We start from the raw sequence: 17,017 nt of genomic DNA on the forward strand, positions 1-17,017 counted from the left end.
GGCGGAAGGGGACGAATGGGAACACGTGGGCAGCGGCAGATTCCGGAGGTCGGGGTTCGGAAGAAAGCAGAGGGAGGCCCGGCCGCCTCCACCCCATCCCGGGAGGACCTCATTCCTTCCTGCCACCAACATGTCACTTAACAAGTACGGACTGAGTGCCTACACGGGCCATGTACTTGGGACACGTACTTGGGACACGTGGGCACACAAAACAGACAGAAGTGCTCATCCCGCGGACTTCACTCTGGACACATATTAGCAGTAAATATGAAAAATACGTAAATAACACAGTGTGTCAAAAGATGGCAAACGCAGCCTTTTAAAAATGCAGAGAAAGGTACGGGGGCGAGAGGTGCTGGGAGCGAGTTTGCGGGAAGGGCCTCAGTACATTAGGGCTCCAGCCCGGGGCCATCACCGCCCCACCCGGGTCACCGCCGCTGGCCCCTGCTGCCCGCTGGGACCGTTCATGTCACGGTCTCGCGGAGACACTGGGCGTCACTGTCAGCGGGTGAGCCTACGCCCCCTACTTCCCTGCCTCGCTGGCCCCAGCCTCACAGTCTCCGGCGTGAACAGGTGCTTGGACAGACCCGGGCCACACGACGGAGGGCGCCCCGGCTCCCAGGACGCAAGACAGCAAACGTCTAGTGGTTTTGGCCTCTGTAGTAGGAAGGAGGTACCCTGTCCCACTAAGACACGGCACGAGATGCCAGGCAGGAAAAGGACAAGGGTGTCCAGTGTGTGGACTAAACCAGAAATTAGGGCAGCGGCAGGAAAACAGGAGGAACGAGGAAACATGTCACCGCGCATTAGCGGGCACTGATGAGACGAGACCCGAGAGACGATTCGGGCTTCTGAGGCCGGCTCATTTGGGCCCATTAAGTGCCTTCGTATAAACAGATCCTTTTTTAAAAAACCAACAAACTGTACGTAATTCTGTACAAACTAGATTTCCACCTCAATGAGTCTGTGTTAAGTAAACTCTGGTGAAGAAAAATCGGGCCATTTAAACTGCCGTGTCGTGACCAGAGCTCAACATCCTACTGAGCGTGCAGGAGCCCCGGTTGGGGCACCGGGTCACCGTTCCAAAGGCGACGCCCTCGTCCCGTGTCGTATGCGGCACCCCTCCTGGCTGTGTGCCTGGACACAGAGCCCTGGTTCCTCCTCTGATTATTGTCACGATGCAGCTCAGCCGTGAAGCTAAAAACACCCAACGTCTCCATCAGCGGAGAAGTGAGCATTTGTGCCCATCCCCCTCCAGCGCACCCAGGTCAGGGCCATGAGTCACGCACGGGACGTTCACACTGGCCCCTGGAGTCCCGCTCACCCTCACCCAGCCGCAGCGTCACGGCCGTGGGCACACTCAGGCTGATTTCTGCTGGCGGGACTCGGGGGCCAGGTCCCTTCCCTCACCCAGTCATGAGACTCACAGAGTGTGGCAGTGACCACGCGCAGCGTGGGGCCCACATGGACAGGAGTGACGCAAGGGCAGAGAACGGTGAGGACACGGTGCAAACCGGTGCCGTCCCGGTCCCCGGAAACGGCCCACGATGGGGAGACACCTGGAGTGTTAAGACGGGCAGCGCCCTGGACGGCCCCGTCCGATGGCCACACGTTCATTTACAATTTTCCAGCAGCCGCATTTTGTTAAGAAGGTAAAAACAACAACAACACAAGGGCGCCTGGCGGCTCCGTCAGTAGCGTGTCGACTCTTGATTTCCGCTCAGGTCATGATCTCACAGTCATGGGATCGAGCCCCATGTCAGGCTCTGTGCTGACAGCCCAGAGCCTGCTTAGGTTTCCCTCTCTCGCTTTCTCTCTCTCTCTCTCTGCACCTCCCCTGCACACATGCTCTCTCCAAAAACGAAAAAACAAAAAAAGAAAGACAGAAAAGAAGAAAAGAAACAGGTGAAACAGGAAACAAGTACTGATACGCATTTCATTTAACACGACGAACCCGGATATCACCGTGTCGGCGTGCGAACCGCAGAGAATGCACGAGGATGCTTCATGCCCCGTCCCTCCCACGGAGCCGAGTCCCGGGGGCCCAGGCAGGAACAGCGCCAGGGTGGCGGCTCTTTCACTTTTGCATCTGGAAAGTTCCTTCTCGGATTAACCAGTGAGTTCTCAAAACATGGGTAAGAGCTGGCAGAATGGGAAAAATCGGTCAAATATTCACAAATTTCAGGTTGGGCACGTGGAGGAGTCTCACTGTTTTGTAAGATGTCTCCAGCACAGACATGTGCGGCCCCCCCCTCCAGAGACACGTGCGGTCCCCCCCCAAAGACACGTGCGGTCCCCCCCTCCAGAGACACCTGCGGCCCCCCCTCCAGAGACACGTGCGGCCCCCTCTCCAGAGACACGTGCGGTCCCCTCTCCAGAGACACGTGCATGCAGTCCCCTCTCCAGAGACACGTGCGGTCCCCTCTCCAGAGACACGTGTGGACCCCCCTCCAGAGACACGTGCGGACCCCTCACCAGAGACACGTGCGGGCCCCCCTCCAGAGACACGTGCGGCCCCCCCTCCAGAGACACGTGCGGCCCCCCCCTCCAGAGACACGTGTGGACCCCTCACCAGAGACACGTGCGGCCCCCCCTCCAGAGACACGTGCGGCCCCCCCTCCAGAGACACGTGCGGCCCCCCCTCCAGAGACACGTGCGGCCCCCCCCTCCAGAGACACGTGCGGTCCCCCCTCCAGAGACACGTGCGGCCCCCCCTCCAGAGACACGTGCGGCCCCCCCTCCAGAGACACGTGCGGCCCCCCTCCAGAGACACGTGCGGCCCCCCCTCCAGAGACACGTGCGGACCCCTCACCAGAGACACGTGCGGGCCCCCCTCCAGAGACACCTGCGGCCCCCCCTCCAGAGACACGTGCGGCCCCCCCCTCCAGAGACACGTGCGGCCCCCCCCTCCAGAGACACGTGCGGCCCCCCCTCCAGAGACACGTGCGGACCCCTCACCAGAGACACGTGCGGGCCCCCCTCCAGAGACACGTGCGGCCCCCCCCTCCAGAGACACGTGCGGCCCCCCCTCCAGAGACACGTGCGGCCCCCCCCTCCAGAGACACGTGCGGTCCCCCCTCCAGAGACACGTGCGGCCCCCCTCCAGAGACACGTGCGGCCCCCCCCTCCAGAGACACGTGCGGCCCCCCCTCCAGAGACACGTGCGGCCCCCCCTCCAGAGACACGTGCGGACCCCCCTCCAGAGACACGTGCGGACCCCTCACCAGAGACACGTGCGGGCCCCCCTCCAGAGACACCTGCGGCCCCCCCCTCCAGAGACACGTGCGGCCCCCCCTCCAGAGACACGTGTGGACCCCTCACCAGAGACACGTGCGGCCCCCCCCTCCAGAGACACGTGCGGACCCCTCACCAGAGACACGTGCGGGCCCCCCTCCAGAGACACGTGCGGCCCCCCCTCCAGAGACACGTGCGGCCCCCCCCTCCAGAGACACGTGCGGCCCCCCCCTCCAGAGACACGTGCGGCCCCCCCTCCAGAGACACGTGCGGACCCCTCACCAGAGACACGTGCGGGCCCCCCTCCAGAGACACGTGCGGCCCCCCCCTCCAGAGACACGTGCGGTCCCCCCCTCCAGAGACACGTGCGGTCCCCCCTCCAGAGACACGTGCGGCCCCCCCCTCCAGAGACACGTGCGGCCCCCCCCCTCCAGAGACACGTGCGGTCCCCTCTCCAGAGACACGTGCGGCCCCCCCCTCCAAAGACACATGAGGTCCCCCCTCCAGAGACACGTGCGGTCCCCTCTCCAGAGACACGTGCGGTCCCCCTCCAGAGACACGTGCGGACCCCCCTCCAGAGACACGTGCGGACCCCTCACCAGAGACACGTGCAGGCCCCCCTCCAGAGACACCTGCGGCCCCCCCTCCAGAGACACGTGCGGCCCCCCCTCCAGAGACACGTGTGGACCCCTCACCAGAGACACGTGCGGCCCCCCCTCCAGAGACACGTGCGGCCCCCTCCTCCAGAGACACGTGCGGTCCCCTCTCCAGAGACACGTGCGGCCCCCCCCTCCAGAGACACGTGTGGTCCCCCCCTCCAGAGACACGTGCGGTCCCCTCTCCAGAGACACGTGCATGCAGTCCCCTCTCCAGAGACACGTGCGGTCCCCTCTCCAGAGACACGTGCGGTCCCCCCTCCAGAGACACGTGCGGCCCCCCTCCAGAGACACGTGCGGCCCCCCCCCCCAGAGACACGTGCGGCCCCCCTCCAGAGACACGTGCGGCCCCCCCTCCAGAGACACGTGCGGCCCCCCTCCAGAGACACGTGCGGCCCCCCCTCCAGAGACACGTGCGGCCCCCTCTCCAGAGACACGTGCGGCCCCCCCCTCCAGAGACACGTGCGGCCCCCCCTCCAGAGACACGTGCGGCCCCCCCCCCCAGAGACACGTGCGGCCCCCCTCCAGAGACACGTGCGGCCCCCCCCCCAGAGACACGTGCGGCCCCCCTCCAGAGACACGTGCGGCCCCCCCTCCAGAGACACGTGCGGCCCCCCCCTCCAGAGACACGTGCGGCCCCCCCTCCAGAGACACGTGCGGTCCCCCCTCCAGAGACACGTGCGGCCCCCCTCCAGAGACACGTGCGGCCCCCCCTCCAGAGACACGTGCGGCCCCCCTCCAGAGACACGTGCGGCCCCCCCTCCAGAGACACGTGCGGTCCCCCCTCCAGAGACACGTGCGGCCCCCCCTCCAGAGACACGTGCGGCCCCCCCTCCAGAGACATGTGCGGTCCCCCCCTCCAGAGACACGTGCGGTCCCCCCTCCAGAGACACGTGCGGCCCCCTCTCTGGAACTTTAAGGAACAGTCGGCTCCATAATTGGTCTTTGAGTGCCAACCGCGGACCAGGCACCAACCAAGCTGGCCTCCAGGAGGCCCATCCACACGCCCTCACAGCTCGTGCCCCTCGGCACAGGAGTGGCCTGTGCAGGGAACCTGGCAAGGCTGTGTGCAGGCCACACCACACGTGGCCCCGTGGCTGGAGCACTGCCCGTGAGGCCGGGGCCACGTGGAAGGGAGCACGAGTGCGGGACTGAGCGAGCTCGTTAACTCTCCCTCTTCCGGCCGGGAGACCCACGGAACTTGGCTGGGGATCAGTGTGCCAGCCTGATGGCGGCGGGATCTCCTTCCCCGTGAGTTAGACGCCCTCCTAGCCACAGGTGTCCACGGTTGGACGCCTCCCGGTGGACTTGTGACACAGAGGAGGCCACGGCAGCAATTCCTGGAAGGAGCACCCCTTCCAGGCCGGGGAATCCAGCCCCGTGAGTCACCTCCCCTCCCCCCCCCCGGGTCCCCAACCCTCCACAACGCGAGGTTCCCAGGGGACAGGCTGGCCCCTCTTACACGCCTCACGCTCTGCCCTCTGGGCTCAGCACGGAAGCCTGCGGTCAAGCAGGCGTGCGAGGGCCCCTGTGCAGAGGCGCAGGCCTGCCCCCCTCCCTGCGGACACCAACCTCTCCTTTGGGACCAGGGACGGGCTATTCACCTTCTGCCCCTCGAAAGACCCCGAGGTGGCCCCACACGACACGTTAACCAAAGGCCGCTGTGACCTGTAGGCCAGAAGGCACACGCTGTTCCCGCTGTGATGTCGAATTACACGGAGCCACACGGTGCAGACGGGGCCCTGGGGGCGACGAGAGAAAGGTGCCAGGAGCTACAAAGCCTGTCGCCTACATGGAGCCCCGGACCCCTTCCCACCTCACTTCCCAGGAAAGCCCGACGCACAAAAACAAGTCCCCTTCTCTCATACCCGAGTGTCGGTGCGAATCCTGACAACTCTTTCTCTCCCCAGTCCGTCCGTCTGGCCATGGGAGGTTGGGCACAGAGGGGCATCCGTCAGCAGCTCAGCAGCTGGCAGTCCCTGCGGTCTCTCTCTCCCAGCCCCACACCCTAGAGCCCACGAGCGGGCGGGACACGGAACACGATCGCCGGCCCTCGGCCGCCATCACCCCCCAATCCCCGACTCTGGAGCAGGCAGCCCGGGAACGTTAGGTTTGCAGAAAGCTGCACTCGGGGTCCCCGTACCCACATTCCTGCGTGAGCAAGCCCTCTAGTAGAGACTCAGGGGCGTCTCAGGTCCACAGAGGAATCATGGGAGGGAAGAGAAACCCTTCCGTCTCGATCCCGCCGGGATGCCCGCCATGTGCAAGGCTTGTCTGCAGTTCCCACCCGTGAGCGTTCGCTGGGGATTCAGGGGATGAAATCGGCCTCGAGGGTGCACTGGTGCTCCCGGGTCCTCCTCCCCGACCGGGCACGGTGCTCCCAGGTCCTCCTCCCCAGCCAGGCACGCAGCCTACAGTCCCTCGGCCCCAGGGGGCTCCCTCGGAACCCCGAGGATAGGCCACACCTTCTGCCACGTGCTCGCCTTTCGGCTTTGACTCTCCCCTGCCCTGTTCCAGCTTCTCCGCTCCGACGGGAGTGGGAAAGTTCCTGCCGGACACCAGTCCCTTAAGCAGGTCGGAGAGCATGAAGGCGGAAGGAACCACAACACGCACTTACCCGCCAACCCCCAGCGCTCAGCAGAGCGAGCCCCCCCCAGTGCTCAGCAGAGCGAGCCCGGGAACACTGGGGTTCAGTGAGCGCACTTGAGCCCAAGGCCCCATCACCCGCCTCCCCCGCAGTCCAGGAGGAAGGACTGACCGCCCTCCCCGCGTGGGACGCTGAAGGTCCCAAGGAGTGAAGCCGCTTCTTCAGACGCCCTTCCCTCAGACGAGCCTCCCGCCCAGAGAGGGGCCCCCCTCAGCCGGCACGCTCAGGGGGTCCCCGGCTCCCCCGGCTCGCCCCAAGATGGGCACGAGGCAGAGCCTTGCTTGGGCAGCTGCCTGGCCCACAGGCCCATCCGTGCAGCCCGTGCGGCCAGCATCCACTGAACCCACGGCTCGCCTACAAACACCAGTCGGGACACGCGGTCCCGGGCCGCACACCCCAGGCAGCGTCACGAACACTTCCACGGCTGTGCCCGTCAGGCCTTGCCAGGCAGGATTCTGGTCACTGTCCTTGGGGCCGCGTAGAGCGTTCCCCAGTCAGCCCAGCGGGCGCTGGAGACTGAGGGCGGCACCTGTCCACGCCCCCCTCTGTTCCACGTTGTGAGAAGTAGACGCGGGAATCTCCGGGAACCGAAGTACCTGCCTCAGTGCTGGCGGGGTCGGTGCGGTCGGGCAGGACAGGAACGTCCCACGTGGGCCCACAGGAGAGCGATCCCACACCCGGCTGCGCAGGACCACTGGTAACTGCGGGCTGCCTCATCCCGCCCCACCCTACCCTGCCCTGTGGGGGCCACCCCCGCCCCACCTGCACCCTACCTTCTAGGGGCCACCCCCCCAACCTCCACCCTGCTCTGCCCCCCCCCCCCCCCCCCCCGTGGGGGTGCCACACCCACCCTACCTCCACCCTGCCCTGCATGATGGGGCAGGGAGGGGGGCACACTAGCCCCACCCCCGCCCTGCCCTGTGGGAGCCACCCCCACCCCATCCCCACCCTGCCCTAGGGGGGCCACACCCGTCCCAGGTGGCTTATCACGCATGGGAGGCAGAGAGAAGGCAGGAGGTCACAAGACTCCAGGACAGACGGAGACGCAGAACACAGGTCCTAGCCAGGAGACGGCCACCTCTGTCCCCAAGTGCTGAGCAAACAAAGAGAGATGGGCAGAAACCGCGTCCCAGGGCTCAGGGGCTCCGGCAGTGACACGGGGAGAGGAGAGGGACCATTCTACCTACAGAAACCCATGAAGACTAGCTCGGATACAACTGTTCGGCCAGTAGGTGCGAGAAAGTCGGCCCAGAAGCGCTCTCCGGACCCAGAGGACAGAACCGGCTTGTCGCGGGCACACGACACAGCTGACCTGAGAGCCCAGACCCCTCTGTGCCCCGGCCTGCACCTGAACCCTGGGAGCACTGCTCATGCTCAAGCTCACGGCGACCGAGGGCTCACCATGCGCCCGCACGTGGCATCGCACCCCATCTACACGTGGATCCTGCGAGGTGGGCACTGTTTCATGACCGTACGATGGGCACAGAAACCTGGGCAGGGAAAGGCACACAACCGGTGAGCCGATGAAGTCGGCTCCAAACGCAGGTCGTCTGGCTCCTGGGCGTGCACACTAGGCATACGGCCGACAGTCCTGCTCCCGGATCTGGACCCGCTCCCCACCCCTGCCTCGTGGGAGACCCCCGCCCGCGTGCGGCACGGCCTGGTAGGACCGCCTGGGACTCTCTCCCACCTGCCCGGGGCACCGTCCGCCTCATCTCCTGCATCCGCAAAGACACCCCCAGACAGTTTCTTGGCCCCGAGGCAGAGTGGTGAGCGAGACGTTGTCCCTGTCCCCCGGAGTTCACAGCTCTCTCAGGAACACCAGCACGGAATCGGGTCCTACGAGACGGCACGGTGTGTGCGGAAGGAGGGGCGGGCACAAGACGCCGTGAGGGCGTAGAGAGAACGTGATTAACTCCGGCATCAGGCAGAGCCCCGGCCGGACGCACAGGACACACCGGGACCGGGTCATCTGAAGACGGACTGATAAAGGGACTGTCCGCAGAGGCGCAGGCAGGGATCAGCCATGACACCTGGGACTTGCTGCAGCCAGACGCGGTCACCCTCCCCGTGTCTGCCGGGTAGCCTCTCTAGACGCGCCTCCCCAGCCCAGATCCCAGTACCCACGCGTGATCTCCAGGAAAGAACTGTTTCTGTGGACGGCTCACCGGGTTCCCATCAACGTCCACGGACAGGAGCACAATGGCAAGTTTTTAAAAATTGCTCTTGGCTGGGGACACCTGGGTGGCTCAGTCGGTTGAGCGTCCGACTTCGGCTCGGGTCATGATCTCGCGGTCCGTGAGTTCGAGCCCCGCGTCGGGCTCTGTGCTGACAGCTCAGAGCCCGGAGCCTGCTTCGGATTCTGTGTCTCCCTCTCTCTCTGCCCCTCCTCTGCTCGCGCTCTGTCTCTCTCTCCCTCAAAAATAAATAAACGTTAAAAAATTAAAAAAAAACTAAAATTGCTCTTGGCTGCTGGCTGTTTTGCTGAGTACAATCTCAGCTTATCCTGAGCTACTTGGAGCTTCACCTCTCGTGTGGGTGACATGTTTCCATAAATCACACAATCCACAGGAAGCTTGGTGGACGCAGAGGACAGAGGGCGGGTGTTGCTGGAGACGCAGTTTGGAGCCAGACTGGGAGTATTCCCGTGGTCTGTGGACGCTGGCTTCGGGAACGCAGAGAAAGCGCTGGATCCGGTCCGAGAGGTGAGAGCTGGACGAGGGGGTGGGGAGGGGAGAAGAGGCAGGTCCTCAGCTGGGGGGAGAGGAAGCAGCTTCAAGGACCCCGGCAGCTACGTGCACGGAACGAGGGCGACGAAGCTGTGGTCCAGGGAGGGCTGCGATGCCGACCTGAAGGGGTGTGCGTCAAAGCGCTTTGCTGGGCTTAATTCTGGAAAGGCAGAGCCCCCAGCTGGCACGAGACCCCGCCCCCCACACTCTCAGGTGAGGACACCTTGCCATTCTGGCCAAGCCGGGAGTTGGGGCCCGACAACAGAACAGGCTCGCCTGGGTCTGGCTCAGAGACCGTGTTTATGTTTCGAGAGACCTGTTTCCAGCACAGAGCAGGAAAGGCAGCCACACCGGCGACAGCAGCCAGGGTCCTGGTCTTGGTCTTTCCCTGCAGACAGCAGAAAGGGGGTCATCAAACGCCCAATGAAAGGGGGTCATCAAACGCCCAATGAAACGGGGTCATCAAACGCCCAATGGTGACCAAGCCAATGGGCGAGGGACGTCTCAGGAGGATTCCGGGGGAGAAGGTGGGCCTGGCCTATGGGTTCTTCACCCCGAGCCCTTGGCACTCACGCATCCAGATGCCCGTGCAAAGGCTCTGGGGAATGTGGGGACCTGCCCCTGGCTGGATGGGCATTTGTGACCAGATGCCGACATCTCCTTGCTCCTTGCCACGGGTAATTGCCAAATTAGGGTCCCGGCCAGAGTCTTGAAGGGAAAGCCAAATATAAGCGTTTGAAGCTGCACGCGTTTATGTTTAATTAAACCAAGTAGCCGAGTAGATGAATCACCGGAAATGTAGTTCTGTTAAGCCGATGCTTTGGTTATTCAGCCAGAATTTAATGAGCCCCCGTCTGAAATGACATCGCTGAGAATGCCGGCCAATCACGTTTGCTGAGAGTAAAGAGAATTTCCAATATGCCGCACTTAGAAATTAGCATAGTGCCTGGAGAGTAATTAAGCATCATTCTTCAGAACCAAAGGGTCCCTCGTAGTGCGAAACACGTCTGCAGACACCATCGTCTAGACGGCCTTTTAAACAAGGGAAGTCCTAGTTTGGCAGGGGGGGTGGGGGGTGACGGCGCTGGGGGCCTACCATGTTGGTTTTGTTCTTTGTGGACTTGCCTGGAAGCCCCAAGGTGGCGGTTTTCAGTTTTGCTAGTTTGTTTTCCACTAGGAATAGAAAGTTCTTTCACGTTGACCAGAGAGGTTGATATTCCCTCTTTAATATCTTCATCTGTCTTACTGCAAAGTCAGTGTTTGCTTGTATCCCTGTTTCCTCACATCCAAGCCCTAAAATCCCAGCCAGTCGAGACCCCTGGTGTCGGTCACTTGTGAGCAGACACACACACACACACACACACACCAAGGCTTGGAGCTCTCAGCCCCATGCACTATGGGACTGCTAGCAGCATTCCTGGCCTCTACCCACCAGACACCAGAGCCCCTTCTCGAACTCTGGCATTCCCACATGTCTGCAGACATCGACAGTGCTCCCCGGGGGCGCCACTGCCCCCATTGACCACCTCTGGTGCAGACAAAGTCTACACGGGAGCCCTGCCTCTTTTCCAGGGTAAATGTGGAGTCAAGGGCCTGACTCATATGAAGGGCTTGCAAACGTCTGCTCTGTCCCCGGAAATGGCCCCGGCAAGGACACAGAACAGCCTACAGAAACGGTACAAAGAACGGCCGAACCAGCGGCAAGCCTCCCTGGGCCACCCCGTTGTGACTGATGTGTCCGGGAGAAGTGCAGCCCCGTCCAGAAGCGTCCGACAGGAAGCCAGACGTGAAGTGACTACAGTAACGAAGATTCGTACAGCATAAAGGGTCACGGGTTGTTGTCAAAGGGAGAAGACAAGATACCCAAGGGTCCGAGAGGCTGGCTGATGGTGACGCGGATCCCTGTCTGATTCCCAAACTCTTTTTTAACTTTTTTTAAGAGAGAGAGGGTGGGGAGGGGCAGAGAGAGAGGGAGACTGAGAATCGGAAGCAGGCTCCAGGCTCCATGCTGTCAGCACAGAGCCCGACGTGGGGCTCGAACTCACAAACCGTGAGATCATGACCTGAGCCGAGATCAAGAGGCAGATGCTCAACCTACTGAGCCGCCCGGATGCCCCCAAACGTTTTTGAAGCTGCTGATGAGGTTCTTTAGAGACAGGTCCTGGTTGGGCAGAAACCGTGGCAAGATTTTGTCAGATGGAGCGTCAGCCGCTATGTTCTCTGAGCTTCTGGTGGGGACAGAAGGAGGGGTGGAGAGCGGGGGCCACCTGTTCACAGCCTGCTCTGGACTAAGAACTTCACCAGCACGTGAACCCCATCTTAGGGTCACCTTGTCTCAAGATTTAGGCAAGCCTGATGCAAACTCTCTCTTTCCGGCCCTGAGAGGGATCACGGTGTCTGTGGATCCTGGCGGCTGTGGGTTCTCAGGGCCACCTCTGCTCCAGGACCCCGGCCCTCTGCTCTCTCAGCCTCACTGACACCTCTCTCCACTCACTTCCTCCCCAAAACAGAACCAGTCCCAAGGAGCCAAGCCGCCCGGACGCAAGGATCAGGACACCCTCAGGACCTCCTAAACACCCAGCTCCTGAAATCTCAGCTCTGGGTCTCACCAGCTTTGAACGCACACCTGCTCCTTCATCCATTCTTGGTCCCTTCCCAGCAGCCAGTGACAGGCCTCCCCGGAGGGTGGCCTTGCATGCGACCCTCAGATAAAGATGCCTCCCCGCAAAGAGTCACAGGGGCGGCTTTCAAGTCGCAGCTTAGGAACTTTACAAACTTACTTAACGGGATTTGGTGCCACCGACAGCCACCCTTATTTCTGAAAGGAGGGAAGGCACGGGGAAGGAGAGACAAGGGGCCTTTACCTTTGCACCTTGCTTTAACAGTGTCATTGAGAAATAACCCGCATACCATACAATTCACCAATTTAAATTGTACAAGTCAGTTAGTATATTCAGAGTTGTGCAACCAACAGCACAGGAAATTTCAGAACATTTTAACGCCTCTGCAAATACCCACGATACCCCAGCCCCAGCCTCCCCAGCTGCTGCTACACCTTCTGTGTCTATGGAGGTCCCCGCCTGAGGACTTCTTATAAACGGGATCATACAACAGTCAGCCTTCTGTGTCTGGATTCTCTCACTTAGGGTAATGTTTTAGGGCCCATCCACATTGGAGCGTGAATCAACTTTCCCTCGTACTACCGAATAACGTTCTACTGTACGGACAGATTACATTGTGTTTGCCCGTTCGCCAATTGATTCGTATCGGGACTGCTTCTACACCGTGGCCGTTTACACGCTACACGTGATCTACGTACATTCCCGTTACAGCGTTTGTGCGGGTCTGTCCTGTCTCCTACCTGCGGGTCAAGTAACGACTCTATAGTTAACGTTCTGAGCCGTGTTTGTATCCCTGTCGGCAGCGAATGAGGGTACCAATTTCGGCACATCCTCACCAACACTTGTAATTACCTGAGTGTTCTACTTTAGAAGCACTAATGGCTGTGAAATAGTCACTCATTGTGGTCTTGACTTTGATTTCTCTAAGAGTCAGCGAGGTGAACACCTGTGCTCACTGGCCATTTACACATCTTATTTGGAGAAATGTCTCTTCAGATCCTTTGCCCTTTTTTGTCTTTTTGTTACTCGGGCCTAAGAGTTCCGAAAACCAGTCCTGTCACGCCTGACTGGCAAATATTTTCCTCCATCCTTCACTCTGTCGATAGTGCCCTCCGGAGCACTAAAAATCTCTGCGAGTCCAAAATACCCGTATTTTCTTTGGTCACATTTGCTTTTGGTTTCGTGTCTGTAAAACCATTTCCCGATCCAACATCAGGAAGATTTATTCCTATGTTTTCTTCTAAGAGTTTTATAATTAAAGTGCTTACGTCTATTCCTTTCGAGTTAATTTTTGCCTGGGCTTTGAGGCAGGGGTCCAACCTCATTCTTCAGTGTGAGGCTGTCCAGCTGTCCCCGCGGCATTTGTCAAAAAGACTCTCCTTCCCCCATTGAGTTGTCTTGGCATCCTTGTCACATCTTAGTTGACCATAAACGTGAGGCTTTATTTCTGGAATGTCGACTATATCCCATTAATTTGTATACTTACCCTTGTGTTAGCATTACACTCTTTTGACTTGTGTCATTTTGTAGTAAGTTTGAGCCTGGGAAGTGTGAGTTCTTCGATAAATTCTCTGTGCCTATTTTGGGTTCTTTGCATTTCGATCTGGATTTTAGGACCAGCTTGTCCTAATCCCAAACGGCAGCTGGAATTTTGTAAGGATTGTCCTGCCGTACGTCCTATGCGCCCTGGTGTTACTTCTTTTGGTCTGAATGACGGGACTTTGATTCGTGGACACGTTGATCAGAGTGGACTCTACCGACCAGGAGACGTGGTGAGCTCTCTGCCCCCGTGATGTCGGCAGGGGCCCTGGAGTCTACAAAGTGTCCCTAACAGCCACCTGTCCTCCCCTGTGTCACCCCGTGAGCCCACGGGCCACAGCTGAGGGGCAGGAGGCCTGAGAGAGGAGACAAAAAGTCCTCCCCGACCCCCTTCGAACGCTTTTCCAAACTAGAAAGGCTCTCCCATTATCCTAATTAGTGTTCTCAAGGCAGGAGGGAACATAAATCAGCCTTTCCACTAAACGGTGTCACTTTGAATTCATGCCCGTCACACACACGCATACACACTCACCCACACACACTCTCACACTCACACACACCCATACCCGTCACACACGCACACACTCAGCCTCCAATTCGCCCTGCTCAGACTACACTTGCACAGAAGCTGGAGGACGTGTGGAGAAGTCTCTTCCCTGGCTCAGGAACAGGCCTGGCTGGCACGGACGCTCGCTGTGGGGCTGCCGACCACAGAAGTGACGACGAACAAGGGATACGTATTTACACAGTATGGTGATCGGATTTGCATATGCAAATCAGGCTGCCATTCCCAGCCTCTTTCCTGGCAAAAACATGGTAGGGGATGCCTCAGTCTGAGTAAACTTAAATACTCACCTAGACCTCAGCCGTCTTTCGGTGGCTCACAGCCAGGATATCGAATTGCACCAGGCAGAAACCCACTCTCACACGTGTGTCCTAACAGAGGGCTAACTCTGCTTTCAGTAAACGCACCGTCAACTCGTAAAGAACGCGACGTGGAGGCTGGGGCGCAATGAGCAAGCACGCGGGGTTGAAATCCGAGCTGGGCCACGGAAGACGCACCCTTTGGAGATTACCCTTGGGGACCACACCTAGGCTTTCCGTATTCTGCACACAGTAATCAGGTGAAATTGGTAGCACGTTGCTGACCTTGAGGACGGTCATCTCCGCAGGGCCACGTGTGGTTCTGGAGCGCAGAGGACCTGCGAGCAGGAGAGAAAGTAAACGCAGTAAGTCAATTTGTACAAATGGCGCTTTGTAAGCTGTTATATGGTTTTTAAAGTGTTAGTTGTTACTATCACTACATTCCTATAGTGACAGCTATTATTACCAGAGCAGAAGTCAGGAGGCCTTGAGTTTACTCTCGGGCCCCCGGTACAAGTGTTTCTGAAGCTTTGGGGCATCCTTGGCCAAATACAACAGAAACTGACCCTTTCCGCCCTGGTACCTGATGGGCAGAGCAGGACTTCCACGCCGCAAGGAAGGGATGAGAGGGCCTCTCTCCGTTCTTTTTTTAAAAAATTTTTTTTAATGTTTATATTTGAGACAGAGAGAGAGAGAGAGAGAGAGACAGAGCACAAGCAGGGGAGGGGGAGAGGGAGACACAGAATCCGAAGCAGGTTCCAGGCTCCAAGCTGTCAGCACAGAGCCCGACGTGGGGCTCGAACCCACGAACTGTGAGATCATGACCTGAGCTGAAGTCAGACGCTCAACAGACTGAGCCCCCCAGGCGCCCCTCTTTTAACTTTTTTAAGTCTTGGTCTCTTCATCTATAAAATGGAAACCTGACAAGGTTCTGGTGAGGGTCCAATGGGACAATGGGTGGGAGAACCCTTTGAACCAAATGTACCGTGCCCACGGAGACACTCCGGGTCCCCCGCAGTGGGAGCCGAGGGGCACCTCAGGGCCAGCAGCAGCCAACATCACAGGAAGCAGTGCTTTTGACAGAGAGCAGACTGCCTGGGAGGAGAGCTAGCGTACAAGGTGAAGGGAACCCTAGACCCAAACATGTGCATATCTGTGGTCACCAACAGCCCTTTCCAGGAGGAACAAGGCCTTCTTTTCATTCTGAGGCAGACACAGAGAGGAGACCGTGGGACACTGACCACCACGACGTGCCTCACGGATCTCCAACTACAGAGAGAGTAATTCCCTGACAACTCCAGCTGCCTCTGAAATCCAGCCTCACGTCTGCCAAGGTGATGGGGTCCCTCCCTCCGGTGATGGGGTCCAGGAGGACCACTGAGGCAGGCCAGGTCCCGGAGGACGCAGAGCTCCCCGATGGCCGGCTTCCTCTCCAGGACCCGCCGTGGCTCTGCCAGGCCTTCCTTAGCCTGGATGGCAGCCGGGGAGGCTCCTACCTGCCTCTCCCACCCAGGGCCCCTCTCGCAGGGCAGACATCTCATCTCAGAGATCAGAGACGCCACAGGGTCTGCTCCCCAGAAACATGCAGTGTGGACTGAGGTCCCTGACCTGACAACCAAAACATTCTGTAGCTCTGTTTCCATCAGCCTACAGAGGGATGGGCCGATGAGAGGCGACAGGGAGGAAAGGATAGGCAGGGGCGAAGAAAGGCTTTTTTCAACGTGAAGGGAGATCTATTTTGAGAAGAAAGGAGAGCTTTACAAAAACGCGGTTGAGAGCTGTCCCGAGATGGCATCGGCTGCCTTAGGAAGCAGGAGCTCCTGTCCCTGGGGGTGTCAGGTCACAGGACCGCGGCTACCTTGCTGGCATTTGGCCACGTGACACGCGTGGCTGCTGAACCCGGTGGTCTGTAGGGTCTAAGGGCCACAAGTCATTCAATTCCACGCACAGGCCAGTCTGCACACTCCCGGCACCTTAGCACTGGGACATCGCCGTGTCCCGGCCTCAGCGCCCAGTTTGATTCTTCCACGGAAATGACCCGTGTCCGTCAAGCTTACCTCCTGCTCTAGACCTTGAAGAAGCCCCGTGGCTCCAGTCCCGCCGTCCCCAGGGGCGCTCTCGGTGGGACGGGACACCAGCCACCCGGACGGGAGCCACGTGTGCTGAAGGACGTGCCAGGGCAGCGAGGAGGCTCCAGGCACACACGGCCCTGGGGAGGCCACAAAAGGCCGGCCTCCCTGCCTCCCCCAGGACTCCAGCAGGCCCGTTGGCTTACCGGCATGCGCTGGAGGGGACACGGCGGGTATGTCTGCAGTGGAACCCGGCTTTAGAGAGGAGGGGTCGGGCTCCCCCCGCCTCTGGGGCCTTTTTCTGGCCCCCCTGCCCTTCTAGGAGGGGCCACGTCCACTCCTTCTCCAGTTCCCCGCCACGCTGTCCCGCCACGCTGTGGCCCAGCCTCCAGCCTCCGTCATTGCAAGACCTTGACTTCCAGGACCTCCACTCACCAGACCCAAAGGGCACGTTCCCCGTCCTCGACACGCCGGCCTTTCCAGAACACCCGCCAGCACTGGCCCCGCGATCTGTCCCCTGCTTCACTTTCTCTCAAGCTGTCCTTTGTTGGCAGTCCCTTCCACAAATACTCCCTCCTTCCACCAGCGCGGGCCAGGCACCAGTCTAGGCGCCGGGAATACGGCGGTGACCAGTTCCCATCCTTATGGATGCTACACG

At 60.0% G+C, this 17,017-nt stretch overlaps 1 protein-coding gene across 3 annotated transcripts in view; it reads right to left on the reverse strand.

Moving 5' to 3' along the window:
- LOC128772680 (uncharacterized) overlaps nucleotides 1–14,626 on the reverse strand; it is a 70,249-nt gene extending 55,623 nt beyond the window's left edge. For 2 of the 3 annotated variants that reach the window (XR_008416829.1, XM_053888603.1), the window contains exon 1: nucleotides 14,282–14,626. Coding sequence is in view for 1 of the 3 variants with exons in the window: in XM_053888602.1 (XP_053744577.1) it covers nucleotides 14,489–14,590 (102 nt within the window). In the remaining 2 variants the exon portion in view is untranslated. The remainder of the gene's footprint in view (nucleotides 1–14,281) is intronic. The other variant, XM_053888602.1, reaches the window with a different exon arrangement.
- Between the last annotated feature and the right edge of the window lie 2,391 nt (nucleotides 14,627–17,017).

This window comes from Panthera pardus, unplaced genomic scaffold (assembly GCF_024362965.1).
Source record: "Panthera pardus isolate Hobbes unplaced genomic scaffold, ASM2436296v1 HiC_scaffold_23, whole genome shotgun sequence".
NCBI lineage: Eukaryota > Metazoa > Chordata > Mammalia > Carnivora > Felidae > Panthera > Panthera pardus.